The 26,373-nt window shown below is 39.3% G+C and overlaps 1 protein-coding gene across 1 annotated transcript; it reads right to left on the bottom strand.

Annotated features, from left to right (window-relative positions):
• Positions 1-1,534: 1,534 nt before the first annotated feature.
• On the bottom strand, positions 1,535-22,266 carry LOC124276445 (sperm-associated antigen 16 protein-like). The gene is made up of 17 exons (XM_046712105.1): positions 22,190-22,266; positions 21,572-21,649; positions 21,178-21,245; positions 20,806-20,930; positions 19,959-20,096; positions 19,503-19,610; positions 18,576-18,763; positions 9,786-9,925; positions 8,312-8,445; positions 7,537-7,680; positions 6,902-7,002; positions 6,453-6,537; positions 6,074-6,200; positions 4,271-4,336; positions 3,221-3,347; positions 2,577-2,641; positions 1,535-2,032 (listed from the first exon to the last, which is right to left on the bottom strand). Exons 1-17 carry the CDS (start codon positions 22,224-22,226, stop codon positions 1,922-1,924), a joined length of 1,842 nt encoding a protein of 613 aa, XP_046568061.1. The 5' UTR covers positions 22,227-22,266; the 3' UTR covers positions 1,535-1,921.
• Positions 22,267-26,373: the final 4,107 nt, after the last annotated feature.

The following is a 26,373-nucleotide window of genomic DNA, read 5'->3' as shown; positions in this document are numbered from 1 at the left end:
GAGTGAGTATAGTATCCACAAGGTTGCCAAATGGCAAACCAGCAAGATTGACCCTAATTTCAGGCACACGTTTTAACTGAACTATGATGTCAGATCAGTCTTGCAGAGGGCTTTCTCAGTTTATTAAACTGAGTTTAATACACAAGTATGGTGGCTGAGTTTCACCCGTCCACAGACCCGTGAAGATCTGGGCTAGGTCTTCAGCAACCCATGCTTGTCGTAAGAGGCGACTAACGGGATCGGGTGGTCAGGCTCGCTGACTTGGTTAACAGATGTCATCGTATCCCAGTTGTGTAGATTAATGCTCATGATGTTGATCACTGGATTGTCTGGTCCAGACTTGATTATTTACCGACCGCCACCATATAGCTGGAATATTGCTGAGTGCAGAGTTAAACAACAAAATAAATAAATCACTCATCTAATGGCACATGTCTGGACCAAAGCCATCATAACCAATCGACATCATGTGTCTGCTTTAACTGATTGGATTCATGGAAAACAGATGGAGCTATCGGTTAAATCATGTCCGCATTTTAACCAATCGATCCCCTAACGTTTTGATCAGTGGTCACAGGACAATGTCTTTTCCGGAGTGTCTGCGTTTATTTCTTCACCAAACTTGGCACATAGATAGATCTGGTGATTTATGGTGCCAGTTTGGAATAACAGATTTTTGGAGTTTCCATGGCAACAAGTTTCACTTTGTGAAATTGGTGATAGTCTATTTTCTGAAGCAGAACTTTAAAACCTTTCAATACTCTCCTTCCACTTTTCTATATAACACCTGTAATCATTCGTTTTAATGAGTATTTTCCCAAGCAACTTTGTCTTACTTTTTTAAAACAAAAAGCAACACAAAAACCAAACTGCAGGGCCTTTTCTGTAGTTTTCTAGACATTCAGTAAGAATCTTCATAGAGAGTGCCTTAACAGAATTTTAAACAGTACTTCAGTTGTATTCTGCCATGTCAGTTTACTTCTCCAGTAAAGCTCAGAGTGATCTGGGGCAGTGGAGTAGCCCAGCAGTTAAAGTGTTCGCTTGTCACACCGAAGGCCCCAGTACGATTCCCCACATGGGTACAATGTGTGAAGGCCATTTCTGGTGACCCCCACCGTGATATTCCTGGAATATTACTAAGAGCAGCACAAAATCCATCTCACTCACTCACAGTGATCTGGGTCTGAGACATGTTAACATTTTGGGAACCCACTAGCACTGGTACAGCACCAACAAACCCAGAAAAATAATCCAGTCACATCTGGGATTAGAACAAATGATCATAGGATTCTGGCACACCCAAGGGACACAACTCAACTGCAACACTTCAGACATGAGGACACACTGTGCCTCTAATTGTTTATGTGGTCTTATTAAACACATCTTTTTTTCATATTTCATTTTATACTTTTCATTTTCCACCCAGACAGCGTTCATACTTCACCGCCATCATCAATGTACAACAGTTGTAAGGCATTGTTGTTTTCTCTGTACAACTACATTTGTTTGGTGGAAACAAAAACATACCACAGTGTTCAGTTACAGTTTTATTCACATTATTAGCATCTCATGCCATTAAAAATTCAGTATATTCTTTTATGAACATAGAATAACAAATCATACTGACTACTTACAAACAGAAACTTAGAATATACACAGAAATCAAATCTAAATTGAAACTTAAAATAACTTTGTACTGTTTGAGAAAATGTCAGCCAAAAAGAGTTCATTCCTTGATAACAGTAAATAAACATAATAAAGTTTACTTATGGAAAAGTACATGAACATATCATTTAACTATGGCCATGGTTGTAAGTAACTACAATTGTTTAACCATATTTAAGTTCAATTTACAGCATTTTAACGAAGATTCCCCATGGCCTATGCGGAAGTACAAGTATGGCCATGAGTTGCGATGTCCCTATGACCAGATCCTGACAGTGTTATCACTGCCGCCGGACACCATGAAGTCCCCACTGCGGTCAAACAGGACACACTGGACAGCATCTTCATGACCAATGAGAGCTGTTGTCTGAAAAATATAAAAACATGACAATGTTACAATCATAAAAGAAACTAAATAGCAATGAATTCTTACTTTTCTCCACTGAAATCACCAAAAAATGAAATTTACAAACTTTGTTTGATGAAGTACTACATTTGAAAGATAACCTCCTTCCCATTCATTTACTACAGACTTTACATGTTTTTAAATAGGAAGTTACACAAAATAAAAAGGAGGTGAAAACTGAATATAAAATCTTGTTCCCAAATTAATGAATCTTGTAATGTACATGTATATGATGTCATAATGTTTGACTTGTCATGTAGTCAGTAATAAATTATACAAAATTACTAGGTAGAGAAATTTGAAAACAAAATCTTCACTCAAATTATTAATGAATGGTTAAATCTAAAAGTATGTATCATGTCATGATGTGATATAACTTGCTTGACACATCACAAATGAACTGGTTTGCATCAAGTTTCCGGTGCCATGTTCAGACCAAGATCATTCAGCTTTTAAAATCCTCATAACATTACACATTTTTACAATGAAAATGCAAAATTCTCACCTGGCCAGAGCCCACCTCATACATTTTGACAGCACTGTCATTACTTGCTACTGCCACGACAACACCTGTAAATATAACATCAAATATTGTCAGATCAGTCAAGATTATTAAAATATTATGGCACTTCACCATTGATATCTCTCTAGTTCTCAATTTAAGACACTCTTTTCTTGTTTGATAATAAAGCGATGTCACAGAATTATTGAAAACTGCCAACATGCCTGGTGCTTTTGTGTCTATTGACATATTAAAACACAGATGACTACTGTGAAAAGCTCCATCTACTACTACTGTGAAAAGCTCCATCTACTCACTGTACTTTTACTTTGTGTGAAAATCTTTGTTTTAAATCTTGTCTTGCCCATTGATAGCAACTTACATAAATTAAAGTAAGCTTTCATCATCTATTAAGCAGTAAACATATAACATGCACACCTTACATAAGGCAGTGATACATTTTTGTTAATATATACAGTGACGTATGGTTATACGAAAGTCGAAGGGACCAATAATTTAGTTCACTATAACTGAAGCTAGTTATAGGTACATTTCAACTAAAATATAGAGCAAGTGGCGGGCACTCATAGTTTGTCATAACCGTCAGTCTATTATATGTATCGATCACAGTAATAAATGTGGTTTACCTGATGGATCAAAGGCAACGTTGTTTGCAGGGTGAGGACCGATGTCAAGGCTGGTCATTGGCGCCACATTCCTGATATCCCACAGTTTGACTACACCATACGAGTCACAAGATGCCACTGTGTCTCCCTTCATGGTGCAGATGATTCAAGTTAGTACAAATCATGAAATATCCTCTAATTCCCCAGTACATTACTACTGAAAGGAAACTTTTGGGTGTATTTTTAACAAAGTATTCCATCAAAAGTAAAACTGATATATATATAAAATAGATGGTAGAACAACACTGGTTTTAAATGTGATTTGGAACAGGATAGGCTTCCTTCCTTTAACTGAAGCCCATTTCTGGTGTCCCCCGCCGTGATGTTGCTGGAATATTGCTAAAAGCGGCGTAAAACCAAACTCAGTCAGTCAGTCAGTCCTTCCTTTAATAAATAGAGTGAGTTTAGTTTTACGCATCTTTTAACAACATTCTAGTAATATCACAGCAGGGAACACAAGAAATGAGCTTCACACATTGTACCCATGTGAGGACTCGAACCTGGGTGCAGCGAATGCATTAACCACAAGGCTACCCCACTACCACTTTTTATAAATGGAAACAAACCTGCAACTCATTACTCATTTGCAGTTATCATTGTGAGCCATATTTACACTTTTAGTCTTCAGTCTGTGTTTAAAACTTTTAGAGTTCTCCAAATTCAAACACTGCTTTTTATCGTAAAAAAGGGTGAGAATCTCAAAAACAAAGCTATCTCCTTGAATTAGGATTGGTTGGGTAAATAGAACTTGTGTCAAAGCCTTTGTAAACATTTAACAAACTGATCTCAGTGGGGTGACTGTTTTAACTCAAATGCCTTAGCAGACTTAGTATAGTCATAGCACTAAAATTGTTTTGTAGATCACAGCCAAGATACTTACAATAGAAGAAACCATTTTTCACTGAATAATCTAACATCAGTTGTTTTCTACTCGCAAATGCTAACATGGAGCATCAGAGTCCTCCCTTTTCCTACGCTAGACATCAGTGATGTAGTACATGGTATACTTACTCTCATGTTGAATGTTGCACTGTTGACTGAATGCATGTGTCCATAGAACGTCTGTGCACAGAGACCCTGGAAGATGAAATATAAGGCATTGTCATCCACACGTTTGGTGGTTCCGGTTCAAGTTATCAGGGTAACTGTTATTATCAAAATTTGTAAACTTAAACTGGAAAATAATAAATTCTGGATTAGAAAAACACCATATCTTGGGTTCTCAAAGGAATGTTGATGAAGACTTTTATAAAAGTGATGAAGCATTATGTGAATAGTCAGTTAGTATTCTGTTCTTGACGACTATTCATATAATGCTACATCATTTTATAAAACCCTTCATATACCATGCTTGGAACCCTTCATCTGAATATGCTTGGAACCATCCTGTGAGAACCATGAGTAATGTTGTCTAAAACATCACAAAAAAAAGAATGTACATAAAAAGTATTGTAACAGTTTACACCAAGGATACCTCATCACTTTTAAAACTTCTGATTGTATATTTATGTGTAGGGCTGGGACGGGTCCAAATTTTCTACACGGGTACCCACCCCTATTACCCTACCCTACCCTGATACCCGTTATGTTAATTCCTGACTTCAAATTTGTAAGAAATGCCAATATATTCTTCTGCTCGGAGGCTACAGCTTCAAGTTTTTCAATATTTTAACCATGTAATATATTCAAAACAGGTGACTGCACAAGTATGTCTAAATCTTCAAAGACAATACAACCTTATAACAAGTGTTTGCCACTGATATGGCAATGTCCCCCACCACTAAAGAATGGAATATCTATATTTACTACTTTTTATTTTTGGGTCACATACAAGATGCCTGAAATGACTGGTGTCTGCATAATCACCCAATGTAGGCTGTCAACATACTTGAAAACATTGGGTGCAATGTTTTATGAGATATCGCCTTTAAAAAGCGGTCAAAGTATCGTGGTGACCTTGAAGATAAGGTCAAAGTCACCCAAATAAACTGGTGTCTGTGTAATGCCCCAATGTAAACTGTCACCAAATTTGAAGACATTGGGTACAACAGTCCATGTAATATTGCGTTAACAAGAGTTAAAAGCGTGCAAAGTGTCATGGTGACCTTGAAGATAAGGTAAAGGTCACCAAAATAAACTGGTGTCTGCGTAATCCCCCAATGTAGGCTGTCACCAAATTTGAAGGCACTGGGTACAACAATGCATGAGATATCACGTTAACAACAGTTTGAAAAGTGGTCAGTGTCGTGGTGACCTTGAAAATAAGGTCAAGGTCACCCAAATCGACTGGTGTCTGCGTATTCCCCCAATGTAGGCTGTCACCAAATTTGAAGACATTGGGTACAACAGTTCATGAGATATCACCCTAACAAGAGTTTGAAAAGTGTCATGGTGACCTTGAAAATACGGTCAAGGTCACCCAAATCGACTGGTGTCTGCGTAATCCCCCAATGTAGGCTGTCACCACATTTCAAGACATTGGGTACAACATTTCATGAGATATCGCCCTAACAAGAGTTTGAAAAGTGGTCAAAGTGTCGTGGTGAACTTGAAAATACGGTCAAGGTCACCCAAATCGACTGGTGTCTGCGTAATCCCCAATGTAGGCTGTCACCAAATTTGAAGACATTGGGTACAACAGTTCATGAGATATCGCGTTAACAAGAATCCGGATGTACGGGCGGACAGACGGACGCCGCTGAATACATAGTCCCCCATTCCGCGTTGCGGCGGGGGACAATTATGCATCCCTGCACCCCTCTGGAACCATATATGTCATAATACCTGACACTACACTCCTCTGACACTACTCACCGTCCTGGCATCCCAGAGAGACAGTGTTTTATCTGCAGAGGCTGTGAGGACCGTGTTGGAGAAGGGGAGGAACTCTATGCTATTGACAGAGTCGGCGTGGCCTCGTAATGTGAAGCGACATCGTAAACTGTAATGTATCAAAGAGACACCTATGTTAAAGTATGTAAGATTTTAAATTATTGTAATCTACAGAAACATTACCTACAACAGTTGAGTGATGCAAGACAACTACATCACATTGATATGTGATGTAATACAAATACAATGAATATTTTATACAAATAATTTATTATTTATCATTTATATTATTTATAAAGATGGAAACATTATGATTAGCATTTTCTTTATTGTTTATAATGAATTCTCTCCTATCACGCACCTGTTGAGGTCCCAGATTTTGGAGGTGTTGTCCATGGAGCAGGTGGCCAGAAAGTCTCCACAAGAATGCCATGAACAGCTCCATACTGAACCGATAATTACAGTCTGTTGAAACCCTTATTTATCACATGCTTGATACATTTTTCAAAATAAAATAAGTGGCAAAAACATATTACAAATATTTAATGAAAATGTAAGGGTTAAACTGTGAAAATGATAGGATCCCTGATTCTTTGAGGGTTACCTCCCTTTCCACATTTATTACTTTGAACTTTTACTGATGTTGTATTTGTGGGTTTATTCTGTTTTTAATGCTGCACTCAGCAATATTTTAGCTATATAACGGGGATCAGTAAACAATCGAGTCTGGAAGAGACAATCATGTGATTGACACCATGAGCATCAATCTACACTATAAGGATATGATCATCAACCAAGTCCAAGACTGACCTGCCATGGTGTGGTCAGTGAATGTATGCACACACTCAGCCTTACTGAAGTCCCAGATCTTCACAGTACTATCACCACTTGTTGTTGCCAGTTTGGCACCACTGCAAAAACAAAGAAATAATGGAGTCTGTTTAATCTACAGAAATAGTGAGTGAGTTTGGTTATATGTCGGTTTTAGCAATATTCCAGCAATATCACTGTGGGGGACACCACAAATGGGCTTCACACATTGTACCCATGTGGGAAATCGAACCCGGGTCTTTGGGGTGACGATCGAACGCATTAACCACTAGGCTACTCCTGAGTGAGTGAGTCATTGACTTCAGCAGAGACATCATTATATTAGATTGATGCGTGATGGGCAAACGCTTTAACCACAAGGCTATCCAGCGCCCCTCTACAGAAATAGAAAGCGCACTGAATTTTAAATATAACTTACAATATTGTTTTTGCATGTATTAATCCACAAGAACCTGCACTGACAACCATTATTACGGAAAGAACAAACATTAAAATTATTTTTGTTCATTCTCATGCTGCCTTGAAGTTTTAAGCTAATGTTTGCATACTGTTACTGTAACAGTAATTACGATGGATGGAAATAGCATCCGATAACAGATAATAACAGTACTTACGATGGATGGAAATCGCAGCTAGAGACCCAGTCTGTGTGACCTTCACCTGTCATAATGATATCGCCACTTGGTACCGACCACATTTTCCATGTATGGTCATCACTACTTGTTGCCAGAATCTGTTTACGTGGATGCAGGGACAAACTGAAAATGTAACAATTTTACATGTAAATCTTAAAAAACAAATCCAATGGAAAACCCAAACCAGAATATTTATATATACACTTAAATCATATATTTAAGAACAAAATATCTCACCACATAATAATGTACTCTATTTTGAAGAGGTACTGTTTATTGTAGTTTGTTTGGTTCTATGCTGAAACTTGCTAACTGGTACTTACTAGTGTTGGGAATTGGTTAAAATCTCATAATTGATGATTGGTTCATTACAACCGATCAATCATCGAAAATAATTGGTTAGCGTAATTTATGACATTTATTAATGAACAAAACAATAAGCAAAAAAAAAAAGATGTAGTTCTTTGGGTTTTCTTTCGGCAAAATTTCACATCTTTAAAGGATGACTAGTATGTTAGGAACATAAATTTCTTAGGGTCTTTAAGATAAATTAAATCATGACTTGAAACGAGCTTGTAGTGCTTATGAAATGTAACAGACAAAACCAACCTAGTGAAAAATACTGTTAATGAAAACAAGTGTTCCAGAATTGTTTGTGTTCGATTATGAGAAAACATGATTGATTGCTTGGTCATTTAGTCACTGCGACCAATCTTCGATTATTTCAATTAATCGGACCACCACTAGTACTTACCCACTGACAGGGTGGGAGTGAGCTTGGAACGTGTTTGACAGTCGGAATCCTCCTGTTCGGGTCAGGTGACCAGGAGGGGCGTTTACCTGGGACAGGTATGGGTTGACCCCAGTGTCCACAGGGAACTCAGTATCCTGAAACAAGCCATAATGTGAGTGAGTAAGTGAGTGAGCGAAGGTTGATGCCAGTGTCCACAGGGAAGTCAGTATCCTGAAACAGGCCATAATGTGAGTGAGTGAGTGAGGGTTGATGCCAGTGTCCACAGGGAACTCAGTATCCTGAAACAGACCATAATGTGAGTGAGTGAGTGAGTGAGGGTTGACGCCAATGTCCACAGGGAACTCAGTATCCTGAAACAGGCCATAATGTGAGTGAGTGAGTGAGGGTTGACGCCAGTGTCCACAGGGAACTCAGTATCCTGAAACAGGCCATAATGTGAGTGAGTGAGTGAGGGTTGATGCCAGTGTCCACAGGGAAGTCAGTATCCTGAAACAGGCCATAATGTGAGTGAGTGAGTGAGGGTTGATGCCAGTGTCCACAGGGAACTCAGTATCCTGAAACAGGCCATAATGTGAGTCAGTGAGTGAGGGTTGATGCCAGTGTCCACAGGGAACTCAGTATCCTGAAACAGGCCATAATGTGAGTGAGTGAGTGAGGGTTGATGCCAGTGTCCACAGGGAACTCAGTATCCTGAAACAGGCCATAATGTGAGTGAGTGAGTGAGGGTTGACGCCAGTGTCCACAGGGAACTCAGTATCCTGAAACAGGCCATAATGTGAGTGACAAAGTGAGTGAGTGAGGGTTGACGCCAGTGTCCACAGGGAACTCGGTATCCTGAAACAGGCCATAATGTGAGTGAGTGAGTGAGGGTTGATGCCAGTGTCCACAGGGAACTCAGTATCCTGAAACAGGCCATAATGTGAGTGAGTGAGTGAGGGTTGACGCCAGTGTCCACAGGGAACTCGGTATCCTGAAACAGGCCATAATGTGAGTGAGTGAGTGAGGGTTGACGCCAGTGTCCACAGGGAACTCAGTATCCTGAAACAGGCCATAATGTGAGTGAGTGAGTGAGGGTTGACGCCAGTGTCTACAGGGAACTCGGTATCCTGTAACAGGCCATAATGTGAGTCAGTGAGTGAGGGTTGACACCACCCTGAAACAGGCCATAATGTGAGTGAGTGAGTGAGAGTTGATGCCAGTGTCCACAGGGAACTCAGTATCCTGAAACAGGCCATAATGTGAGTGAGTGAGTGAGTGAGGGTTTACGCCAGTGTCCACAGGGAACTCAGTATCCTGAAACAGGCCATAATGTGAGTGAGTGAGTGAGCAAGAAACAAATCAAACAGAAATTGTTACTGTTCATCAGGGTCTAGCAGTCTTAGCAGTATGATCAACATAACTTAAACACAGATATGCAGCAGACCGGGATGCTAACATTGCTTTGTGCAAGCAGTCCCAGGAGTCTTGTTCTTACATCTGGATGTCTCTTGTAGTCTACTCCCAGGTCACGGACATCCTTGCCATTGTAGATTGACCTTTCCATTGCGAGTCGCTGATGGGTCAGCCCATGTCCAAACTTGTCCTCTGGAGCATTTCGGCGAAGGGAAGAAGAGTCTAAAATTAATGTATAAGTATGCATTACTTAACCATAAAATAGAACTCTATATACAACATATAACTCTAAAATGGATATGCTCCAATCAGAACAGGGTATACTGTTTACAATAAAAAAAAAATTAATACAACTATCACAAATGTAACAGTAGTCAAACTTAAGATTTAAGACAGGTTAAGAAAACATTGTGCATGTATTTGAGAGGTGAATGAGTGAGTTGGGTTTTACGCCACTGTTAGCAATATTCCAACAATATCACAGCAGGGAACACCAGAAATGGGCTTCCCACATGGTACCCAGTTGGGGCATTGAACCCGAGTTCGGCATGAAGAGCAAATGCTTTAACGGCTGAGCTACCCCACTGCACTGTATTTGAGAGGAGGAGGAGGGAGTAAGAAGGGAGGGGATGTAATGAATAAATGCAACATACAATGGCAAAATAGGAAAGTCCTAAGACCAATTTCATCACTAAGCTTCCCCCTCCGACCCAGCCCCCTATCCTTCTTGCACTGAAAGACCAGTCCTTTCTCAGCATTTAAAACTTTACTGTTAATCATAATCATGCTAAACTCTCATATACCCCAATGTTTCCCTACATACAGACTGATGATCCATGTAGAGATGGTTTCGCATTTTAGTTTCAACTTGTCTTTTATTCAAGTGTGTTTTATAACAAACTTAGTCAGAAATGACTACTGACATAGCCTAAATCTTACTGACCTCAAATACATTCACATCAAGACCCTCCTAAAAATGTTGTTTTAGTTAACTGTCAAATTCAGATTTAACTAGAACATGAGTGTAATGTGATACATGAAAGATGATTATTGTTACTGCTGTTATGGCTATGGCAGTGATCTTAATATGTCTAGTCACAAGCCCTACAGTAACAAGAGTCATCAGAAGATGACATATCCCCCCGGCCCCCACATCTTTCAAAGAACAAATCATCTGACAGTTACTTAAAGTCAAGCTTGATTTTAGACTAAGTGCAAATCGTTTCCATGGAAATCATGAAAAACATAAATGACAAAAATCGGCAAATAGCAAAAAGCCTAACATATCTGCCAAGTTTTACTGAAAGATGTTAAGAAGTTTTTGAGCTGTGCTCCGGAAACGAAACCAAGAAAATAATACATCACAAATATCTGTAAATAGCAAAAAATGTAATTTTCTGAGTAAAATTGATATTTTATACTTATCCTGACTCATGCTCTTTTGCTTGTCCCTTCCTCTTGCGAACATAGTGGAACACTTGTATCTCCTTAATTGAAGCTCCCTTCAATGTAAAATCACTAATTGGTACTCACCCACGGAGGTTACCTCCCCTGCGTGGCAGGGGAACAGGTGTCGCCACCCTCTGGCCTCATGCTTCACTCTCTCCTGATTTTTGCAGGAGCCCAACACTTGAATTTACAGGAAATCCAAAGTGTTATGTGGGGAGGATGGGAGGAGCTAACCTCATGAGTCAGGATAAGTATAAAATATCAATTTTACTCAGAAAATTACATATTTTTCCTTATCCTGACTCATGCTCTTTTGCTTGTAGAATCCACCGGAGAGGTGGTGGGTAAACAGAATACTTTGGATTAATTAGTGATTTAAGTAAGTGATATTGTAATAACCCCTGCGGGAACTTCATAAGGCATTGAGACTTAGGATATTTCCTTATAATAAGCCATAGATATATACACTATAAGTGGGGTATTACCTTACTAATATACTGATATATCAATATATATATCTAAACTGCTACTCTAACGTAGCTGTACACTGAATATAACTCCAGTAAGAGCTTAAGGTTGGAATAACCTAAGCTAAATATGTACATAGCCCTAGAACTCCATGGAGTTATAAGCTAGTGAATATATGTATCATATATCTAATAATCTCGTGGGGGTGAATATTAACGCCTACGAGGGACTGTCAATTGCTGAGCGAGGACCAAAGGACCGAAATGATGAATGCCAGAGACGTCCTCGGTGGTGATGTCTCTGAGATAGTGATTAGCAAACACCATGTTAGATTTCCAAAAGCATCCTTCCATAATTGTATTCAATGAACAGTTACCATGAAGGGCGAGGGTGGATGCCAATGCCCTGATTTCATGAGGATTTGATGCTGTTGGAGGGTCCAGTCCTGCTGCCTTATAGGCGCGTAAAATGACAGTTCTTATCCATATTGATATGGTGGTACGAGAGACTTCTGTCTGATTTGTAGGCGATAACGGGATGAACAATCTTCTGAGCGATCTTCGCCTTGTTTTGGAACGACGTAAATAGATTATGAGAGCTCGTACTGGGCATAGAGATAAGTCCAATGTATCTTGAGATCCAAGAATTGAGGATAGCGCAGGGATGTGAAATAACCTGTCTGGTTGACCTGGTAGTTGATTTTTTTGCGATGAAATCCCATCTTAATCCCAGGTGCGCTGTCTTTTGATTTTCATCAAACTGTATCCTCTCATAATCTAGAGCATGAATTTCAGATATTCTGGCTGCCGTGGCTAGCGATAACAGGAAGACTGTTTTCTGTGAGAGAAATTCAAACGTTGTCGATTCCAATGGTTCGTAATCCTCACTTGTGAGGTGTCGTAAAACTACATTCAGATCCCAAGCTGGGGCGTGGAATTTCCGCTTTTGGTCCTCAATCGGAAAGCACGTAGTAAGGCCAGTAACTCTGGTGTTCTTGTTAATTTAACACCCGTTCTCATAGAAATCACAGAACTAAGCGCGGCAAAGATATGTTGACAATGTCGAGCCTTTTAAATGTTTGTTTTGCCGTAAGTAACACAAATAGTCTCTGCCACTTGAGGATGCGTAGCATCTCGCTGTAAAACCCTTGTTTGTTGCATAATTTTCGAAACTTTGCCACTTGTCATCGTACAAGTTAGCGCGTTGAGTATCGTAAGGCAAGCGTGACCGCTTTTGCCGCCCTGGTAGAATATCCTCTCTTGTTTAAACACATTTTAATACAGTCCATACGTGAAGTTTGAATACTTCTGGGTTTCTGTGCACCTGTTTGGTGTGAGGATGTATTAACAGGTTTGCGCGCTTGGGTAGTTCTAGTGCCGGTTGACCGATATCTTGTATTAAGGCGGAACCACGTTCTGGCCTGGCCAATAGGGGCGCGACCAAAGTGAGTTGTAGGCTCTGCGTTTGGTTGATTTTCTGTAATACTAGAGGTATTATTGCTGGGGGCGGAAACGCGTACGCATTGAGGCCTTCCCATGAAATGCTTAGAGCGTCTGTTGCCCATGCTTGTGGGTCTGGCACTGGTGACACGAATGTCGGTAGTTGATTGTTGAACCTTGTGGCGAATAGATCTACTAGCGGCGCTCCTATTTGCTTGATTATCTGTGCAAATATCTCTGTATTGAGCATCCATTCTGTCGGCGACGGTAGATGTGGCCGAGAGAGTGCGTCTGCTAGTATATATTCCTGGCTCTAACCGGGAATGTGGCATGCTTTGACATGTAGATTTAGATCTTGGATTAATTCGAACAGTTGAAGGTTAAATTCAAAGGTTCGGCGATCTCGTTGAGCCTTGTCTGTTCACATAAAACGCCACTGTCGAGTTTGTCGGTATGTATCATCAGGTGCGCATTCTACTGTAGAATGTTGCTCCAATGTCTTATGGCGTTGATTACGGCTTTCATCTATATTTATAGCCAGGTTTGCTTTCTGGCGCTCCAGCTTTCATCTCTAATGCGTTTATGTGGGTTTGCTTTCTAGCTGAGTCCATAACCCTGATGCCGTCGGTTGGAGAGATGGGCTCCCCAACCTTGGAGCGACGCGTCTACATATAGATGGGTTTTGAATTCCTGCTCTGCTAAACAAATCCCTTCGCAGACATTCGATTTCTTTGTCCACCATAATGGATGAGGTCTGAGATGTATCGGTAGACTGAATGGTTGTAGGTCGTCGAGATGATATTGACGAAGACCTGTAACGGACGTAACTGTAATCTGCCTATGACTGTAAAGTCTTGGGCTGATGTTAGAAGACCTAGTAAAAGCTCTGCCATTGTCGAAGTGGTAGCGGTGACAGTAGAGCTGGTGGAATGATCTGTTGGATCTTGAGCCAACGGCGGTCTGTAATTACGACTATACGGTTGAGATTGGTGATAAATCGGATTCCTAGGAATTGCAGATCTTGCGATGGTACTAAGGTCCGACTTGTGTAAGTTTACTAACCATCCCAGCTGTGTTAGTAGCTTTATGATGTAGTTTAACTGTAGTTTGAAGATGCTGTGGATCTTGATCTACTTGTATCCGTCGTCGAGGAAGAACGCACTGCGTAGCCGCTTGACGATGTAGATGAATAACAATCGGTTTCGTTATCCTCGTGAATAACCATGGGGCTGATGCTATTCCGAATTGGGAGTACTTTCCACTGGTAATGTAACCCGTCTAGCGTAAACCGAAGGTATTTCCTGGATTCGGGATGTATTGGGATGTGCAGATAAGCATCTTGTAGATCTATACTGCCCATGTAGTCCATGGGGCGAATCATCTGCCGTAGCTGCGGTAGATGTAGCATGAAAGTGAACCTGGGTGGTTTGTTTTAAGTAAGTCTTGTTGAAGAAGCTCATGTTGTAAATGAGTCTGTATTTCTCCTTGGAGTTCTTCTTGGAATTAGTACTAGGAAAACTGGGGAGTAGAAACCTGGTTCGATGTTTCCTTGCTCTATTACTTCTATGGCCTGCTTGGTTAGGAGTAAATGTAACCGCCTCTCTTAACTTTAGTAGTTGTTGTGCTGCCTCTACCTCGAACTTGTGAGGGGTTGACTGTTAGTGGAGGCTTGGTCTGTAGTGGGATCACGAAATCCAGCGTTGAAGAATGTTGGAGACATAGGTGTCTTGAAGTATTCCCCAGTTTTCCCAGTGTAGTTGAAGGCGATCCACCCACTTGTGGCGGTTATACTGGAGCGGCTGGGGTGGAAGACTCAGTCGTTCGAACCTGTCTTTCAGCGTTTATAGTTCGCGGGAACCTCTGGGTGTCCTGCACCGTCCTGACCCTCCTCTATAGTTGCCATATGGAAGGCGAAAGAATCTCTTCCCTGGAACTGGCAATCTTCCTGTCTCTAGCTCTTTGTAGGCCCGTGAATTTAGATCTCCTGAGTATCTTTGTGAAGTCTGTCGAATGACACTGGCTAAGCGTGTCCATCGATTTAATCATCAGGACTTCTAGAATCCTTGGTGACTTCTTTGGAGACTGTGTCTATTCCTCCGTCAAATATGGATGGGGAAGACCCCACGGGGCTGTATATAGTGGAGCTGTAAAGTTCTCACCCCAGTTGCAGGAAGCTAGGGAAGGCCTTGACGACGAGCTAAAAGGTCCAGTGCTGCTGAGACAGACGTCAGATGATCTGTTAAAACTGCTGGTCCTTCTTTTGCATCAGTAGGGCCGAGTAAATCATTCTGTCATCTTCAGAAGTCGTGTTCGAAATCTGGAGATAGAATTAGTGTCTCATTTATTGTTCTAGATCTATTTAGACCGAAGAACATACGCCTCGTCATGGTTTCTATCTGAACCAATTTCCGATCATCAATTTTGTAGTACTTGTTCTTGGCATCGGAGATCAAGCTTATAGTTCTCATCGATGTTAATGTGCTGAAGAAGGGTTCCATATTATCGTGGAGAACTTCTTGGCGCTGAAATTTGGCAGATGTGGCGTCTGAACCTTTGTGGCTTTGTTAAATGCTGTATCTAGGGTTCTGAGGTACCGCCCGCAATCGAGGTCGATTGGGGGGTAGTGTAATAGCATCTGCGTCATCTTCTTTCATCAGATAAGTCTGCTAGCCTTATTGCCACTCTTGGAAGGTGATGAGAGATCTAGATTATTGACCATCCAATATCTTATCTCTGCATCTGAGAAAATAATTCCTCCATCGAGTCAGTGAGTGAGGTTGACACCACCTGAAACAGGCCATAATGTGAGTGAGTGAGTGAGAGTTGATGCCAGTGTCCACAGGGAACTCCAGTATCCTGGCTGCAGGCCATAATGTGAGTGAGTGAGGAGTGAGGGTTTACGCCAGTGTCCACAGGAACTCAGTATCCTGAAACAGGCCATAATGTGAGTGAGTGAGTGAGCAAGAAACAAATCAAACAGAAATTGTTACTGTTCATCAGGGTCAGCAGTCTTAGCAGTATGATCAACATAACTTAAACACAGATATGCAGCAGACCGGGATGCTAACATTGCTTTGTGCAAAGCAGTCCCAGGAGTCTTGTTCTTACATCTGGATGTCTCTTGTAGTCTACTCCCAGGTCACGGACATCCTTGCCATTGTAGATTGACCTTTCCATTGCGAGTCGCTGATGGGTCAGCCCATGTCCAAACTTGTCCTCTGGAGCATTTATTCATGAAGGGAAGAAGAGTCTAAAATTAATGTATAAGTATGCATTACTTAACCATAAAATAGAACTCTATATACAACATATAACTCTAAAATGGATATGCTCCAATCAGAACAGGGTATACTGTTTACAATAAAAAAAAAAATTAATACAACTATCACAAATGTAACAGTAGTCAAACTTAAGATTTAAGACAGGTTAAGAAAACATTGTGCATGTATTTGAGAGGTGAATGAGTGAGTTGGGTTTTACGCCACTGTTAGCAATATTCCAACAAAATCACAGCAGGGAACACCAGAAATGGGCTTCCCACATGGTACCAAGTTGGGGCATTGAACCCGAGTTCGGCATGAAGAGCAAATGCTTAAACGGCTGAGCTACCCCACTGCACTGTATTTGAGAGGAGGAGGGAGTAAGAAGTGAGGGGATGTAATGAATAAATGCAACATACAATGGCAAAATAGGAAACAGTCCTAAGACCAATCTCATCACTAAGCTTCCCCCTCAGACCCAGCCCCCTATCCTTCTTGCACTGAAAGACCAGTCCCTTTCTCAGCATTTAAAACTTTACTGTTAATCATAATCATGCTAAACTCTCATATACCCCAATGTTTCCCTACATACAGACTGATGATCCATGTAGAGATGGTTTCGCATTTTAGTTTCAACTTGTCTTTTATTCAAGTGTGTTTTATAACAAACTTAGTCAGAAATGACTACTGACATAAGCCTAAATCTTACTGACCTCAAAAATACATTCACATCAAGACCCTCCTAAAAATGTTGTTTTAGTTAACTGTCAAATTCAGATTTAACTAGAACATGAGTGTAATGTGATACATGAAAGATGATTATTGTTACTGCTGTTATGGCTATGGCAGTGATCTTAATATGTCTAGTCACAAGCCCTACAGTAACAAGAGTCATCAGAAGATGACATATCCCCCCGGCCCCCACATCTTTCAAAGAACAAATCATCTGACAGTTACTTAAAGTCAAGCTTGATTTTAGACTAAGTGCAAATCGTTTCCATGGAAATCATGAAAAACATAAATGACAAAAATCGGCAAATAGCAAAAGCCTAACATATCTGCCAAGTTTTACTGAAAGATGTTAAGAAGTTTTTGAGCTGTGCTCCGGAAACGAAACCAAGAAAATAATAAATCACAAATATCTGTAAATAGCAAAAGTCACCACTTTAGGTTCTGTTTGATATATCTACCAAGTTTTGCAGAAAAATACTGAACGGTTTCTGAGTTATGCTCCGGAAACGAAGCCCACCCCTCCCTTTAAGACTAAACCAAAACATTTCAATGGAAACCGAGAAAACTAAAAATGACAAAAATCTGTAAATAGTAAATGGCACCACCTTAGGTTCTGTTTGATATATCTACCAATTTTTGTTGAAAAATATCGAACGGTCTTGGAGTTATGCTCCGGAAACAAAATGATTACGGACGGCCGGGGGGATAAAAATACTTTATACTGGCCTAATGGTATCTGTATGTTTTCATACAAGTCCCTATAATCAGACTAAAACATGCTGAAAACAAGTGTTTGCCACTGATTAGGCAATGTCCCCCACCACTAAAGAATGGAAAATCTATGACATATTTACTACTGATTATTTTTTGTTCACATACAAGATGCCTGAAATGACTGGTGTCTGCATAATCACCCAATGTAGGCTGTCGACATAATTGAAAACATTGGGTGCAATGTTTTATGAGATATCACATTTTAATAAGTTTGAAAAGTGGTCAAAATGTCATGGTGACCTTGAAGATAAGGTCAAGGTCACCCAAATGAACTGGTGTTTGCGTTATCTCCCAATGTAAGCTGTCACCAAATTTGAAGACATTGGGTACAACAGTCCATGAGATGTCGAGCTAACAAGAGTTTGAAAAGTGGTCAAAGAGTCACGGTGACCTTGAAGATATGGCCAAGGTCACCCAAATCGACTGGTGTTTGGGTAATTCCCCAATGTAGGCTGTCACCAAATTTGAAGACATTGGGTACAACAGTTCATGAAATATCTCGTTAACAAGAATCGGGACATACGTACGTACGCTGCTGAATACATAGTCCCCCGATCCGCGTTGCCGCAGGGGACAATAATGCCCAAAGACACATGCAAGTATGTAGATTAAAAAAGCTGTTGGCAAAGACTTTAGTGGTACAAAATACCGTTATTAGTTTCCTTGACAATGATATATGCAAGATTTAGTGCACATTTCATAGATTTCACATAAAAAAACACAATCTATTTCTTTATAAGGATGATGTACCTTGGAGATTAGTGTTGGATGCTCCCTTGAAGGACTCCATGCTCTTGAGGGTACTCTGGAGCCCTGTCACCTGACCAACCGCACGGTCTCGCTCCAGCTTGGCCAGCATCTTCTCCTTCATCGCCACCTCATACTTGGACTTGAGCTGCTGCAGTGTGGGCTCATACTGGACGTAGTGACGCTTCAGTCTGAAGAACACAACAAATGTTGTTTTACAACAGCTTGCCTTAAACTAGACTTGATTAACCAGAATATCTGAAGAACAAATAATCACAAACATATGCCCCAGTCCACAGAAGAAACCCTTCAGTACCTCCAAGTCATTTATCCTATAATAAATTATCAGTCCCTTATGCATGTAATTAAAACTGTTCATATTTTATCATAGTCATTTCAAATATTCTTTTCTAGCTGTCTTATTGATTTGACCCTGGTACTGCATATTTCCTACACACTTCTATATGTCCGTCTTTTTTTTAATACGTCCTACCCAAAAACATTTGAAGATGGTATTTGTTGTAACAAAGCCTGACTCTGGGCATTAAGAGAATAATCAAAGGACTGAGCTCTGCATTATAATGAGTGAGCTCGAATCATTATTCTGTGTAGGACTCAGCTGTCCATGTTCAACTTGAGCATGGTATCTCAGGCTAACAAAGGAAACCCATATACTTATAGACTAATTCAAGCAGATATACACACGAATTCATACACATCACTATAAAGATGTCATAATCTAAGATTGTAACATTAAGCCCTTGTCCTCCTCACCTCAACCACCCCAGGCAAGAATTGGTTCTTGCAACTAATGCTTGTTGTTTAATCCTTGGATCCAAACATAACTATGATTATTAGGAAAATATCAATATAAACTTAAATTTTGTAGTTTACATTGAAATGAGTTTGAATACAAAATTTGATTGTTACCTCTTAATATCATCAATAAGTTTGTTTTTCTCCTGAACAACTCTCTTGTGGTGCATGCGATGGTAGTCTCTTTCCTTCCTCAGTTTCACATATGTCTCTTTGGCTTTCCTGGTAACAAATTTAATTATAGTGATAATGAATTAATAACAGAATAATACTCCGCTACAACATAAGAATACTGAGACAGTTAAGATGATGATGATGATGATGATGATGATGATGATGATGATGATGATGATGATGATGATGATGATGATGAACATACACATATTAAGGATAAAACTTATTCATGATGCAGAAGTTCATCATATTATTAATTAATCTCAACAAACTGACGTATAATAAGTGCAATCTATATGTTGAGAAACATCAGTTCTTAAACATGAAGATCTCAATAAAATAGGACAGATATCATTATAAAGAACTGTAAAGAGATCAGACAAAACTAAAACTCACATGGCAGCATTCTTGAATTTTTCAACCTCTTTTTTGAGAAATTTGACCTCATTATCCAGGTCTTGATTACGAGAGTAAATGTCAGGAACAACACCCACATCTTCCTCATGCAACATCCCTCGCTGTTGGAGTTCGTACCTGCAACATGATACAGTAAATCGATAATGTTACAAACCTTGGCTTCTGTACAAAAGTTATGAATTGATTATGATTTGGCCCAAGGCACATCCTTTGGAAAGTTGGATTCCAGAACAAATTGGCTTTGAAAAACATCAACATTTTCATTTTCATGTCTTTTTATCAAAATATATATACTGGTAGAGGTATTACTTTCCTTATATATTGTATGTGTAAATATTTAGACATATGATGTAAACTTTCAACATAAAACTACAAGAAACTGTATATTGTACAAGAAACTCTGATTAAATACTACTGCCATTTTCAAACTATTAGGATCCAAGAATGGGTATTTAGTAAAGACTGACAAATCTTTTTTGGCTGCTACTCCTTTGCAATTACATTAGACTGTGACTTTGGTCACTCTGGTTTTTCTTTTTCGTGGGCCAAGTCTTTAAGTATCATGCTCAGTCCAGGAAGCTCAAATACATGTACTAACAATCTTTATAAAAACACTATACCATCCTGAAAATGATTATAGGAGCCATATTTCAGCAAGCAGACTCAAATGTTTTATCACAAGCTCTTAAACATAAAAAGAACTATTACAGAGAGAAAGGGCATCCAGTTATATTAATAAAATGTGGGGACATTTTAGGAGCAGAGTGATTAATACATTGAAACATATGATATATATCACACACCAGTCCACCTGTGTAAAGCTTACCATTCTGTCTGAAAGCAATCCAGTGACCTGTTCATTCCCATCCTAACCAGGAAATTTCTGACAAAATCATCCACAACCTCAGGTTTCTGTATCACAGATGCCTTCACGCTACTCTCTCTGCGGTTCTGGAAATTTGGTTATATTAACTTATAAAACAAGAATGAACAAATGTTTGTCTTATGTATTGGTGTGATATGTTAGGGTGTTTGTGTGTTTAACAAAAATTATACAAAAACCTATAAATTTCTACTAAAAAGTAAATTTGCACAATATTATATGATAGATACATATTAGGGTTGCAAAGGAAGAATAATTTTTATGTTATTAGTGGTTATTTCTTTTTACACTAAACATTCATTAACATCACAGTACCAAAGCTTCATTATCTTCTGATGCCTCTTTGATGGTTCTCACAGCACGATCCAGATCCTCTTCAACCTCTGAAAACACAAAAATAGTCATAAATATGAGCATTCATGTTCATATCACAGTTACATTGATTCAAGAACGCCTTTATGCTTTAAGAATACATGTATGCGAGGGTGTAGGAACCAAGTCAGTTTAACCACCCGTTCTTAAGATTCATAAATAGGAAAGATTACAACTGAGTAAGTCCAACCGCACCATTTGTATACAATTATTTCAAAATAATGTACTTTCTTATCTATGGGTGTTATTGAATGATTGACTCAGTGACTGGATATTTTAGCATTGATATAGCAATTTTAACATGTTACAGGTATCACAATGACATCCCTAGTCTTACCTGAGGGGATAAAGTCCTCATCGATTGGCACTTCCTCATACTGGAACTCATCATCAGAGTCCACCAACAACTGCTCCTCTGAGGTCAAGGGTTAAGGAAATAGGTATCATAATTGAATGATTATTAACGTTCTTAGTCTTAAAAATAAGAATCAAAAGTGTTAACCATGTTGAAATAAAGATTAAAAATCATCATTATATAGACAGCAAGTGGTATGTTAGGGTGTGTTCAATTATTTTGAAAGCTCTCATGTTCGTCTCAAGCCACTGAATAGTTCTGACAAGATAGATTTAGCTATTTTATGCAATGTTATGTTATTTACATAATATAAAATGTACTAGATCAATCGGGTTTATCATACAGGCCTTGATCATAACATATTTGTATTATGCATGCCGTTGCATAGCCTAATATTATTGTGATTTTTCAGTTACTCAACTTTTGTCTACCCGAAAATTATCGTCTTGTCAATAAACAGAGAATTTTACAATATTTCAAATCATATACACGTATTCCTTGTTGCAAATTACCATCACCATTCTTTAACATTAGATGCATACAGACCTCGAATTGTCATTCTGAAAAAATATATATTAAATACACAAAATGTAAGGATACTCTCCAAATAGTACTTGTCTGTCTCATCCGCCGCCATCTTCGTTTACAATGAGGGTTGCTACTGACGACAGTAGTATATATGGCACACCCGCACAGGAGAGTGTGTAAGGGGAGGTAATTATATGCCTTAACGATACTCTTTGATGTGTTTTATGTCTAATAACTTTTTCAAGAATTAGCATATTCCCATAAGCCAAGTAGTACTTGTAGCTATTATTTATGTTTCTAAAATTGCATCATGTAAACAAATATTCGTAATTGGATTTCAATAATATGCATGAAAATACACATTGTTACAAAATTTATCTATTGAAATAGTCTAACATTAGTTACAAAATCAAAAATTTATTTTGTAATAAAATAGAACAAATCCTATTTATATAAGAACTTGCCCCTCGGCAGATAATCAAATAAGACATCAATCATTTATTTTTAGAAATCTATAAGTCCCTTTAATGATGTCAACAGATAGATGGACATTATTGATATTACAAATACGTTTCTGATATTACAAATTACATCTTGAAATGCAGATAATTTCATTATTAATATCAACTGTATCTATGGCAACTCTGGTCTTTCTTTCAGGTGGTCACGCTCCAACTTATAGTTTTGTTTCTTTTTATGGGTTTTACATTTTATTGAATTTATTGATAACATAGTTGTTTTTTCAGGAAAGACTTTGAGCACTTTAAGAAATAATACCCTGTACTTTAATAACGCAAGACGCACCTATTTTCAGGCTATGATTCATAGACTTTATTTCACCCTATTATTCATAGACTTTATCTCCTGCTATTATTCATAGGCCTTATTTCAGGCTATTATTCCTAGGTTATATTTCATATTATTGTTTCGTTACGTTTACCTTTTCTCACATTTTATGCGCTTGGAACATGCACCTTGTGAGTGGATACAGCGCTTTATAAATACTCATCATTATTATTTTCATCAGCTGGGAGTTGTGTTACGGAGGTGATCCCTCAAGAAGGTCGACCACCCAGTGATGAGTGAACTCTCGATGGCGATCAAACGAAACAGTTATATAAATTATTCACAGCAATCCTGTAAAGACTTTATATATTTACATTCAGAACTTGTCGTCTAAGCTCGAGCTATAGAAATCTGATGTTTTGTCAGCTTCACTTGCTGGTATTTTGGAGCCTGGCGCTGATCAGATTGTTCAGCTGACGTGACCTTTTATGGGTGAGTGAGTTTAGTTTTACACCGTATTCAGCAATATTCCAGCTATATGGCGGCGGTTCGTAAATAATCGAGTCTGGACAAGATAATCCAGTGATCAACAGCATGAACATCGATCTACGCATTTGGGATACGATGACATGGGTCGCCTCTTACATTATCTATGGAAGTGCCGCCAGATCCTTGCGCATACATGTGTAGTTTGGGAGTAAAAACTCTGGACCCAAGTGCACAAATGGATTATAGAGCTAGTACTATCGTAACTCCATCGTTATAGTAAGGGAGTCATTTTAGCGCTAAATTTCGTTTGTGCATCTGGACCCAAGAGATTTGAAGCCGACATGCAAATATGGGCGATAAGATGGTCTTAGCGCCAAGATCGGTCAGTGAAAGCGGTTCTCTGATTTTAATGTAAATGGACAACGGTGACAGCTTACATCCCATTTAACCATTTTATATTTAAACATCCGGATCCTTTTAGTGGTGTTGCTGATTGCAAATGATTGGCTAGGTTCAGTGCTCTGCAAGGGGCATTCTCGCGATCTGGAGAGCACGAGAAATTCTCTACAGTATTCCATACACTGGTGTGTGAAAAGAAACATTAGATGATAATCCAATGTGATTTTCAACATCGAAGTACCTCATCCACGCTTCTCATGCAGTGTCGGATCCCCACGAAACCAATCCTCTCCAGGACATGAGACGTTGATATTTAATGATTTTAATAATATATTATACCGCTATTCCTGACGCACATTTCCACATGCACCCGCCTGTGCAGTAAACACGTCTGTAAGCTCCGCCCACTCATGTATATTTATGATTACTGTGCACTTATACCGCCATTGTAGGTTTAAGGGCACAACACACGTCCTCACGAAACCGCCCCTTTAAGGACGTGAGACGCCGGTATTTTATGATTTTGATATTATATACATGTATATGATACCGCTTTTCGTGATGCACATATCCAAATGCACAATCCTCACGAAACTATCCCTCAATGATATGAGACGCCGGTATTTAATGGTTTGGATAGTATATGATACCGCTTTTCGCGAAACATTTCCAAATGTGCAGTGACGGATTCTCACGAAACTATCCCCTCAAGGACATGAGACGCTGGTATGTATTGCTTGATGTGGGAGCCTTCACAAGACATGTCCTTCGTCCAGCTAACTACAACCACATGTTGCATTCTTCAGCTGATTAAGCCTGTAACCGGCGATGTACACCGACATGCCCAGCATGCCAGCGTGTTGTTATCGTCTCGTGTACACGATCAACCTCCGCCATGGGCCGTCGCCACGCTCCAAAATATGTTGTGTTGAGATCGAAACTGATTCATTCGGATCAGATATCAGATTGAAGCGTAAATACATTCTTCGTGCCAGTTGGTATTAATGCAATTGCGTCGTCAGAAACTGCCATTCTGTCATATTTTGTTTTAATTTCTATCATTCAATAATGTTTACTTGTAATGTCTTAAACGTTTTAATTTTTATTGTTTTAAATTTTCAGAGAGTAAATAATGACAGTGTAACATTGCATTCACCGTGTTTGGTTTTGATTTGAGTAGATGCAGATGAAGCTGTTATTTCATCGGTGTCAAAGACTTTTAAAAGATAACCAACAATATACAGTCGAACCCCAATGTCTCGAACTCGGCTGAGACGAATTCTCGGTTGTATTGAACTCATCTCTCGGTCCCTGCCGATTTCCTTATATTTATCATTATTTCTATACTGACGAATGTGTCGAACACTCGCATAAGTCTAACTTTTCCCTTGGCCCCGACGAGTTCGACAGAACGGGGTTTGACTGTATATTTTTTAACAATGTACGTTTTTCGGTTTCGAGAAACAAAATTCTTCAAATGTGCATTTGTCTTGTATATGTTAAATGTGTCTATCAGAACTCCGTAATCAATCCAGTTCTTTTTCCATCGCTCAGTAGCGGGCTCAGTGATACGAACCAACCATGAACAGCTTCGTCTTACCAAACATCAGGCGAGTTGGAAAAGATTAGAATAGTACAATCTTAGATTTCCGGCAGGATTTCGATATTTTACTTTAATGCTCTATCCAACGCGAAGGTTGTCCATTTTTGTCGTGTTTCCTTCCCTTTACTCTGTGCATGGCATCCAATAACGTGGGATGTCGTTCAAGTCATCAACCATGCCCCTACTGTAATATCACTTACTGCAACATGAACATGAACCCTCAATGTATCGCAGTTTCCCCCGCCACTGTGGACATTAAGCTATGATGTGATTTAAGAAAATTCTCTTTCACCCATGTACACTGTTAAAGACCAGGGTGTCGTTGTACAAAGCGATCTTAGCACAAAGGTGATCGTAACTTCCATTCCTTTACATTGACTTAAGACAGCCTTATAGCACTAAGGTTGTTTTGTACAACGGCACCCATGCAGACCAGATTGATCTTTCATATACATGTATAAAAAAATTGTTACCGAAAGGAAAGCTACATCATATTTTCTGAAAGACAATTAACACTAATTTCTTAAAATTCATGAACAAGTGAAGATCGTTTTTTAATTTAAAAAACTAAACAATTCTATGTTTATTTCGCCAGTCCGCTTTCTTGCTGGTTAAGGTTGGAGATGAGAAACAAACAGTACGGATGTCCTAAGCCTCATGTCATCCTTGCTCTATATCTATATTAGACTTAGAAGCTCTAACTCAGGAGGTGGCCATTGTGGCGAATCTTAACACAAAAGCACATACACAGGGTGCTGACGTCGCCGGGACAAGAGCGCTTTCATCTTACGAAGAGGCAAGTTATTTCAATAGATTTATTTCTTTAAGAATATGAATCTCAACGCTCACAGGGGCGGTGGGGTAGCCTAGTGGTTAAAGCGTTCGCTTAGGCAGAAAACAAACGACGGTGTCGGTGACCTAAATTAAGAATCCTCGCACAGGGCTAACTGGCGCGCTGTTCTATTGATGTGTCTGCCCC

This window comes from Haliotis rubra, unplaced genomic scaffold (genome assembly GCF_003918875.1).
Source record: "Haliotis rubra isolate DU_JTF1 unplaced genomic scaffold, ASM391887v1 Scf1050, whole genome shotgun sequence".
NCBI lineage: Eukaryota > Metazoa > Mollusca > Gastropoda > Lepetellida > Haliotidae > Haliotis > Haliotis rubra.
The sequence above is the reverse complement of the archived record's forward strand: the minus strand, read 5'-3'. Positions and strand labels throughout refer to the sequence as shown.